This window comes from Colius striatus, chromosome 13 (genome assembly GCF_028858725.1).
Source record: "Colius striatus isolate bColStr4 chromosome 13, bColStr4.1.hap1, whole genome shotgun sequence".
Taxonomy (NCBI): domain Eukaryota; kingdom Metazoa; phylum Chordata; class Aves; order Coliiformes; family Coliidae; genus Colius; species Colius striatus.
In genome coordinates, this window is record NC_084771.1 from 14,024,639 (window position 1) to 14,035,226 (window position 10,588).

Genomic DNA, 10,588 nt, shown 5'->3' on the forward strand with positions numbered 1-10,588 from the left:
AAAAAGGATGCCCCAACCTCCTGACATCCACCATGTAGATATTTGTAAATATTAATGAGATCCCCCCTCAGTTTTCTCTTCTCTAGACTAAGCAGCCACAGGTCCCGCAGCCTTTACTCATAAGGAAGATGCTCCAGTACCCTGATCATCTTGGTAGCGCTGTGCTGGCCTCTCTCCAGAAGTTCCCCTGTCCGTATTGAGCTGGGCACCCAAAAACTGGACACAAGAGGAGAGGGGGAGGAGAACCTCCCTTTACCTGCTGACTGGATCATGACAAGTTATTTTTCTCCCAGAAGATTTGAATCATCAGTTGTACCATCCAAAGCCACTAAATACATGGATTGTTGCAAGATAACAAGCTTCCATACAGCAACTATCTACAAACCTGTTTAAACTTCAGTGTAAGTTGTGGTTTTGATGGGAATGGGACTGTTTTAAGGGACAAATTTAAGCTTTAATTTGTAGCAGGATTATGGCCATAGATTTCCATCTTATATTGCTTTTTGGAAAGTCACTGCATTTCTGTGATAGACTAACCAGAGCAGAGACAACTACTAGAGGCTGTCTCTATGGCTTCTTCAGCAAATACTACCTATATTGTGAGATATTTTATCTGCCCTTAAGGTACACTGTAGAGTTTTGTGTTAAATTAGTATATTTCATGCTTACCTGTACTATTGAGAACATTTCAGGTTTTCACTTTCTTTCCTTTTTAGAATATTTTGAAAACTATGAACAGACATTTGCTAGGTAAGATGCAAACTCAAGTGCTACTGAAATTGCAATACCTGCCAGATACCTCCAAGAAAAAAACATTTCAGCTAATATCTTTAAAGAAACTCTTGTTCTCTTTTTTTTTTCTCCTCCCTCTCTGCTTCACTAGCTGAAAAGCCAATAAAAAAATTCTCCACCTCCTACACAGTTCAGAACAAGATCTGTGTGTGTTTCCCTTAGGCATGTTTTGAGACCCAGAAGGGGATGAAAGTAGTTCACGTGCGACGGGAATCATAATTTCAGACACAAATCTGTACCTTTCTATTGACCTTGCTGATATGCTGCAAGCTAACTATTAAACCATTTTTTTTGATCAATTGAAGTCCAGCCTGGGGAGAAGAAACAGTTAAAGAAATGTCGCAAGTATTCTTGCATTCAGCTAATCAGACTTTGTGTGCATCTACAGATGGTATGGAACTGAAATCAATCATTGCTAATGAAACCACAAACGAGAAATGGACCGAAGACTCCTTTCCAGGATTAGAAATACTGTGCACAATTTACGTTACATATGCTGTGATCATTTCAGTGGGTCTCCTTGGAAATGCTATACTCATCAAAGTCTTTTTCAAGATTAAATCAATGCAGACGGTTCCAAACATCTTCATCACCAGCCTGGCATTTGGAGACCTACTGCTTTTATTAACTTGTGTGCCTGTAGATGCAACACGTTACATTGTGGATACCTGGCTCTTCGGAAGAATTGGGTGCAAGCTGCTGTCTTTTATCCAGTTAACCTCAGTTGGAGTGTCAGTGTTTACCCTGACTGTTCTCAGTGCTGACAGGTGGGTCTGACGCGACTGATTTGTCAGGAGATACTGCAGGAGTGAAGCTAGAAATGAATAAAAGAACAGAAATTATCATTTTGCACAATATTAAGTGGTACATCGTAATAGACTAAGAAAAAAAACCTAGATGGCCACTCTCACATTGAGTTTTAAAATGTGTCTTAGAAAAATCGGAGCACTTCTTTGTAATGGAGTGAAGGGAGAAAGACTCTTGAAGTCTTTTGACCTTTTATTAGATTGAAGTACAGTTGAGAGGTTTTTTTCTCAATTGCACAGAAAAGGAAAATTGCTTTAGGCAGGGAAAAGACAGTGTATTGGTGCTATCTAGTGGTGCGCTGAAGTTGTCAGGGAAGATTAAAAACAAAACCATGAAGATGACTGAGTGAAAATCCTTTGTCCTGTGCACTCAGTGAGGCTCTAAAATCCTAGAAGGCAAAAGAATGGCATGTGAGGTAAAAGCCAAAAGGAAACACAGAATAGACTGGGGGACAAACAAATTACTCTCCTGCTTTGATGGTTATTGCAATATTACAGCAGTTTTCAGCTTGGTAAGTGCTTAGTGTGACATGACACTATTTGAATATTTTATCTTATAGTTTTTGTATTTTTTCCAGAGATACTTTAGCTCAGAGGTCCTGAAATTCAACTCAGGTCACAATGACAGCACTGTTAGTAGGGATCAGTGTTCCCATCTGCCTGCTGTCAGGAGATGCTGAACAATCAGTTTTCCATGCACTTCATTCCTGAGTGAACAAAATGATGATGAGATTGCAGTTCAATCAGCATGAGCTTGTCAAGGAGCATAGAAACTCAAAACAAATGGTAGTGTTAAGAGAGAAAACGATTTTAATCTTATATGCTGGCACTTGTGGATTGTACGTAATAGCAAGTAGTTCTTCTGTCCAGAGTTTAAGCAAGGCTACTGTTACTGTACTTCAAAAAAATCAACCAACACAGGAATGGCCACACTGGGTCAGACCAGGGGTCCATGTAGGCCAATATTAACCTCCAGTTGTGGTAGTATAAGGACAAGAAAAGACATATAAGAAAGAAAAACACCACTATCCACCACTGCACTTATAGTCTAAGCCTTCAGATGGCCTCCTGAGCAGATGTGGTTTCTGTCTATTTAATAAGCTCACTGGATTTCTCTTCTAGATCCTTGTTCAGCCTCTTTTGAACTTGTTTAGCAATGACTTTCACTGCTTGTTGCATAAACAGCTCCTTTTTTTTTTTTTGCTTTGCACATGGCTTCATTTGATGTCCCTGACTCATGTTGGAAGAGACAGTGATCCCTATCCATCCTTCCCGGCCATTCAGCTTATATTCCATCCTTAGTATGTTCTGGGGTTTTTTTGAGTTAAGGTGTGCAGAGCAGCATATGGTGTTCAAGTGTTGCATGAAGCAGAGACACAGGGCACTGCACAATAGTCTCTCTTGCTCTCCGTGGGTTCCCTAATAATTCCTAACATTTTGCTTTTGTTGTTGTTGTTCTTTTAGAGTTTGTTATGGTTTTTTTACTACTGTGGAATATTAAGCTGATGTTTGCACTGAACTATCTATCGTAACTCCAAGGTCCTGTATAATGTCAATTCAGAATCCATCATGGCTAGCTGACCTTTAAAGGTCCCTTCCAACCCCAACTATTCTGTGATTTTATGACTTACACATTTACTTCCATATTTAAATCTTCAGAGTAGCTGTTACATAAATACTTCATGCTGCACTTTCCCAGGGTAACTATATGGTAACGTTACTGAGAAAGGTGAGAACATCAGCTACATGACCAACCCAGCCTATCCCATTCCAGTATGCTACAAGTCCATAAAAATGTTTTTTATTTGATAAACAACAGTCCAGCCTGCAGTTCTCTACTTAAATTTGCCTAGAGGAGGATAAGACCAGATTCTCAGGTTGTGCAAAATGGTACAACCAAGCTGTCTTATCCTCTGGATCTTTGTACACTGCCTTTCTTTTCATGTCAGTCTTGTGCCCCCCTGAGGGTTCTCTTCTTTCTGCATCACAAAGCATCCCTGATAGTCTGGGAGCAGGGTATGTTGTTTCCTGTGGTTTATCCACCTTTGTGGCAGTTGGTTCTTTTCCCATGTCCTGTTTCCCACACAGATTTTCACACATCCATAGATTACTGACACAGTCCATGTGCTGCAGAACCACATCCATGAATCAACAGCAGTGTTAGCTCCTGTTTTATAAATAGGAATGAATACTGGAGCACTATTTTGAGACAGATCACTGCACTTAGCTGGGATCTTAAGAAGACAGAGGAAAAGAGCATACGTGCTTGATTTCATGTATTTATAAACTAGTCAACCTGTTTCATACCTTTATCAGTTTTGCATGCTAGTTCCCTCATTTACCTTCCTAGATAGCACCATAAAAATAGGAGAGATGATTGTCCTTACTGATCCTAATACAAACAGTAGAAGTCATCTTTCCTTGGGAAGTCTTTAATGACAAGTCCTGCCAGATAATTGATTAAAATCCATGCTTAAAATTAACTTTTACATTTGCATCTTAATTCCAAAGAGCCAGTATCTGTTTTCATTTCCAAGATAAGTCCACCAGCCTTAGTTTAGTAAGAACAGAGATGGCTTTATTCTCAAGAAGTTTTCATTGTCAGAGCTTGCATTATTTCTGTATTTATTCAGACAATGATGTTGGTTGGTTTTAGGTACAGAGCCATTGTTAAGCCCTTGGAACTGCAGACTTCAGATGCGCTCCTGAAGACTTGCTGTAAAGCTGGCTGTGTTTGGATCATCTCCATGATATTGGCTATCCCAGAGGCTATTTTTTCAGATTTGTATTCTTTCAGCAATCCTGAGAAAAACGTAACTTTCGAGGCATGTGCCCCTTATCCTGTATCTGAGAAGATCCTGCAGGAAGCTCATTCCCTGATTTGCTTCTTGGTGTTCTATATTGTGCCCTTGGCTGTCATTTCTGTCTACTATTTTCTTATCGCCAGAACTTTATATAAAAGCACATCCAACATGCCAGCAGAAGAACAGGGCCATGCCCGTAAGCAGGTAAGCTATGAGCAAGCACTGACATGTACATTGTTACATCTGAATTCCTGAGTGTGCAAAACTTTTACTGATAATAGAGTAAAAAGCTCCATAAACTCAGCTGATATTAGTAATCCAAATTCAGCTATGCACTTAAGCACGTGCTCATGACTCGTTAACTTCACTGTGAGTGTGTGTGCTTTCCTAAAGAGGGATGGGGTTTGTTTTGCTGTGTTATGACCCTATTAAACTCAGAAGTTAAGCCCCTGAGCTGTAAACACTGACACCCCATCGGTGTGAGCCGACACGTTTACTGTTGTACTTGATTCCTTGGCTCAATGAGATTGCTGTGTGATCCACAATGGAAAGGGAATGCTCTGCACTGGAAATACTTTGTTACAAAAATTATGAAATAGGTTTATTTTTTCTGTTAGTTTTTTTGTTGCTAATGTATTTATTTAGACCTTTTTGAAAACCAGCACCACAAAGGTGTCACTAACTGCTATTAATCCCAGATATGCATTATTCTCTCGTAGATTGAATCCCGCAAGAGAGTTGCAAAAACTGTGCTGGTCCTTGTTGCGTTGTTTGCCTTTTGCTGGTTACCTAACCACATCCTCTACCTGTACCGCTCTTTTACATACCATGCTTCTGTAGATGCTTCCACCTTTCATCTGATAGCTACTATTTTTTCCCGTGCCTTGGCCTTCAGCAATTCCTGTGTCAATCCTTTTGCTCTTTATTGGCTGAGCAAAAGCTTCCGGCAACATTTTAAAAAGCAAATGTCATGCTGCAAGGCAAGATTGTGTGCAAAGCCTCCCAGTGCTACCCAGAGTAATACCCCTACGAGAGCCCTGTCAGTCACGGGCAGCATGCACGGCTCAGAAATCAGCGTCACGCTCCTGACAGATTACAGTATCACCAAAGAAGAGGAAAGCGTTTAATCCTTCCTGGGATAAAGGACAGCAACTGAGCCTTTGCCATCAAGTCACTACTACTGGGATCCTGGAAAGAGGTGTTGTGCTTTGCCATGTCTGTGAAAAGAGCTTTTATTAGGAGTTTCTTGGTTTTTTGCAAATATACAATAACAGAATCAAACTCTGTGGAGAGGCTGTCAGAGCTGTAATTTCTAGCTCCCAAGCACAAACACGGATCCCTTGTTGGAATTCTTGGACTGGCAGGACAAGAATCAAAAGAGCTGGTGTGAGAATTGGCCGTGAGAATGGTTTTGTTCTTGGTGACTTGCTTTTTGGACTTGTGACCGAGAGCTCCCTGGGGCAGGTACTTGCCTTACAGCAAGCAAGCCAACCCACATGTCTTCATCGCTTGACCAACCAGGCGGAGTTTTGATTTACTTCTTTTCTTGTCTCGAATGTTAAAAAAATGGATAAACACATCAGAAAGCATGCTAAAATGAAAGCAAGCTCAGGTTTGTAGTATGGTGTAGTGAAAAAAGAAGCAGCATTATGAGCCAGATCCACACCGGCCTTTTCTCCATCGGGAACTTCTAAATGTGGGTAAGAGCTGACTGCTGTGTGACGAGATGCTCTGCTCAGTTCCTAAGGAAGTCAAGGGAACCATCTCTCTTAAAAATCTATAATCACCTTTCACTGCACTTGTGAAATTCTGTAAAACACCTCAACAGTGCAGATTTTTTTATTGCTATGGTGACTTAACATCAAGAAATTGGGGTGGATCTGTATTAGAGTTCTAGTTGGGATTTACGGTGCACTTTTGAAGCAAACTGCTCAGACCTCTCCTCCTGCCTTACTTTGCTCTGTCTCCCAGAGTGGTCTTGAAAGCACAACATGGATTTCTCTCAGATGAAACTGCATCCAGTCCATGGAATCAGACTAGAGCAAGTTTGAAGTAAAAGCCCCCAGAATTGTACAGCATGGAAGGGGTCAGACGAGCCATTTATCTCCACTGATCCACTCCTGCTGTAGCATGCGTGGTCACATCTAGCAGTCTGCACATTTTCAAGCATGCTGAGAGAGGTGGATTTTCTGTTGTACTAATTTCCCATTCTTTAAGTTATTCAAGTGGTATCCTTTTTCAGTATTAAGATAGACTGTCTTTGTGAGATAGGCCTCCTAAGCTCAAATCTACTGATTTCATGGCTCTGCATGCAGAGGCAAGACAGTGACAGCCTATCATGGGCAGCCTGCATATCCCTAAAAAGCTCAGCAGCACTGTGGCAGGGACTGTCTTCCCAACAGGAAATACAGGAGGCATGTCTTCTTACCCCACATGACAAAAGTGTTGAATGATACTTGTTTTTATGAATTTTGTGTATCCTGAACCAACATTTTGTTCTGTGGGAGCTGCTGATAGAAAACGCAATGGATTTTTCCACTGCTTAAACTAAGAGACTTCTATCTCAAATGAATTTGTGCATTAAATTACACAACAGAGGTTGCAACAAATGAATTAAACCAAACAGTGCAGTCAGTCACGGAAGTTTTAATTTTAACTAACCCTTGATACTTCCAGCTGCAGAAATCCATCCATCCATGCACCACTACTTGAGTTCATTATGAGCCAATCTATTTGCAGTCTCTCTGTTGACTGCCTTAATCAGAATAATAAAATCAAGCTATAAATCCCAAGGGCATTGGAATACAACCTCTGCCATCATCTTAAACCAGTTTAATGACAGTCCATTTTAATCCCATCAGGCCTGGCCTTATTTTACTGCACTCTTCACAGGACAAGCTGCAAGGCCCTAAGCACTAATTTTCAAGTGGATTCTCCCTTTTATTGTCCCAATTGTAAACGAGGAAAGGCCCACTGAAACAAATGGAAATGTAATAGCACAGAAACACGATCTATGGCAAAGCAGACTCCAGAGACCTTATTTGACTCTCTTTGTCTTAACACATTCTCTGGTAGTGAGCTATGTACAAATATAACAAACACACTGTGCTGCTATTTTCCCCTTCTCTTTTTTTCTTAATGGAGCTGCAGGGTGAGACTGAAGTAAGTAAATAAACCTACACACTTAGGAGCCTGCTTTTATCTTCCTGGATCTTGCCATAGGGAATTCTAAACAAAATGAAAATCAATGAACATTACAGTTCCTTACATCATTCTTTATTCTATCTTACTAAACAAATTAAAAGAAATCTGGACTTTGACATTTGTCTCTGTTGGACACCAAATTTCCCACTTCAAAAGCCTTGGCTACACCTCACAGTAGCCCTTAAAAACCACAGTTTCCTAATTCATCATTTTCCTTGCTTTGCATGCAGCTCTTTGCCTGTGCAACTGCTCCTCTAGCTGGATGGTCTATTTATTGCTAATGTATCCTGTTACAAAATTGATGGGTTTGCTCTATGCTGCACATGTTTTGGTTAAAGACTGGCAATATTTCAAGCCATAATTTTACTATGCTGTGTATGTTATGCTTTTATAGTTCTGTACTTTCAAATCTTCATGATGTTGTATTGAAGTGATATATTGGTCAACATTTATTTTTACCTAAGCACTCTGATATTATTAATTCCATCTATTCCTCTAACATAATTATGCACACAACGTCTGCACATTCCTGTAACTGGATTTAGGGAGAAAGGCACGTTTTCTTTGCAAGCTTTTCTCAGTGTTCCAAAAAGCATTTCCTTCACCCCTAGGTAATACAAGGGGAATTCTATAAGAACATATGGGAATAATGTCTGTATACAGAAATATTGTTATCTAGCAAAGAACTGCCATGGATAATTAGGGTTTTCCAGTTTATAGCCACAAGGAAGTGAGAGATAAAAGAAAGGCACATCATACTGAAAGGCGAGACTCCATCAAAGGTCTTGTTCGTGTGGAGTCTTATTAAGTAAATACTACTTTTAGGATGCACCATTTTATTTTGTTGCACCATTTGCAACAAATAATGCACCATTTGTTTTGTGAATGAGATGTACCCATTAACAGCTTTAATACAGATAAATGCAACAATTCATGTTTGTGTTAGCTATGTATTTAGTATCAGGACTCTTAATTTGTGCTGTCACTGTGAGATAGTGGTTTACTTTTAAAAAGTCCACGAGTGAACAAAACCATGTCAAAGCATGGATATAGTGTAACAGGCTGCATCTCCAGCAAATGGCACTCAGTATTAAGGTCAGTTATCAAGTTCTAGCCATTTTACAGCTCACCCTTCTGTTTTCATAGAAAGCATTGGTTTATTTTACATAGTTAATTATGCACTGCCCACTGACACTCATGTTTCTGCAAAGAATATTACACTTCAAGAATAAGCTCAAGCTACACTCAGCTACAGCACTTACACACTTCAATCGGTGGTACTTATAATTTTAAAAAGCCAAAACAACTCTAACAAGCATTTAGTTACAGGCTTTGCCACAATGCCACGCAAACTGTTTTCTAGAAGTTGAAGGTGAATTGTTTTGTGGAATTTCCTTTGGCTGCATTGGAAAGGGTACTGAAATTTTAGCACTTCTGGACCTGGTCTTGACTCTTCTTCACTCTCACTAGTCTGTGTAAAAGCTACAGGTTCCAGCCTCATGGAAAGTCCCAAGGCGAGTAACCTCTCTGTACTTAATCACTAGTTACTGCCTCCTTGATTTAACATAACAAAGCATCTTAAGATCTTAACCTAGTTATTAGCTAGTGAATTGCTGGTTCCTCTCTAATAAATAACAAAACACTCTAATAGAATACCAAGATTTAGTACTTTTAGTAGGTAGTATCTTTAGACAAACAATCAGCTCTGATGAACCAAGATTGCCTTTTATCACACAGAAGAGTCAGACAGGGATACAAAAATCATCACACTAATACCTCCTTTTAATATTTGCTTTGAGACATTTTGTCAGGATTTAAAATACCATTTCTTGACAGCTTGGTCTGAGCTGTGTAATTCTCAAGCTCTTTGCACCATCCCCAGAAGCTGCAGCAGCAGCGCTTGTGCAGTCATGAGTTATATCATTTCAAGGGCTGAGAGGAAAGCTGTCTTGACCCTCAAAAAATGACGAGTTTTCAGCTGAATCAGCTTCCTGAGTTGGCTCACTGTGTTGTCTTTACTGAAGAGGAAGAGAACAGATGGTGGCAACACAGTAAGAGGCTGTGCAGCAATAGCTGCAGTCACACAGGCTATTATCTGTGAAAAGTGTCGGGGAACTGGAGGTAGTTTGTCCTCATGGCTACAATAAAGCGTTCAGATCAGATTTAGCGTGCACTAACCCTGCTGTGCATAAGCGTGCTCTCACTTCCAAGGGACTGAGACTGAATCTGGATCTTCTTCTCTCCAGGACAGCACCCCAATGACTTGCCGCAGGCAGATCTGCACACTAAGGAAATCTGTGCTGTGTGGGCACAGACTTCACTATGTTTACTCAGGTTATGAATGTAAAAAAACTCTGCCAAAATCAAATAAGCGGTTTGACACTTAAGTTGTATTGCTCTCACAATGTTGAAGGCTGTGATTATCTTACTTCCAAACATATACTCAATTCCAATTTTTATAAACAGGCACAGTTTATGTTAAGCCTCTCATGCTCCTCACCAAAATCCAACACCTATCTGAGAACTAATACAAATGTCTCTTATGCTGTCAGTTTGTAGGGGATCACAAAACAATCTTTGGACAGCTATTGTAATAGCTTTGCCAAGAGAAAAATCTTGAAGCATGAAAGATGCCATTAACTAGGCTGGATGGTCCTTGTGCAACAGCCAAAGGTTACTAGAAGTCTGTATTTATATCCTTAGCAATTTCATCTGACAGTCTGTTGACCAACCAGTTAGCTGATGGCAGGCTCTTCCTACAGAGCTTCCCAGGCTGAGGATTGTGTCTTTGCTTTTATTATCACTCCAATCAGTATGACAGTGAAGATGAATCTGTTCTCAGAATACTCAATTCTAGAAAACTTCTGTATTGAATATCGTTTTCATTTTTGAGTAGAAAGATTGCCATTTTCATTTCTGAGTAGAAAGATTGCCACTGGCAACCAGCCACTGTCAGCTTTGATGGGGCTGTTTGGCTAAATT

The 10,588-nt window shown here is 40.1% G+C and overlaps 1 protein-coding gene across 1 annotated transcript; it reads left to right on the plus strand.

Annotated features, from left to right (window-relative positions):
• The first annotated feature begins 1,128 nt into the window (after positions 1-1,128).
• BRS3 (bombesin receptor subtype 3) lies at positions 1,129-5,529 on the plus strand. The gene is made up of 3 exons (XM_010208185.1): positions 1,129-1,559; positions 4,255-4,606; positions 5,122-5,529. The coding sequence occupies exons 1-3, from the start codon at positions 1,129-1,131 to the stop codon at positions 5,527-5,529; spliced, it is 1,191 nt and encodes a 396-aa protein (XP_010206487.1).
• Positions 5,530-10,588: the final 5,059 nt, after the last annotated feature.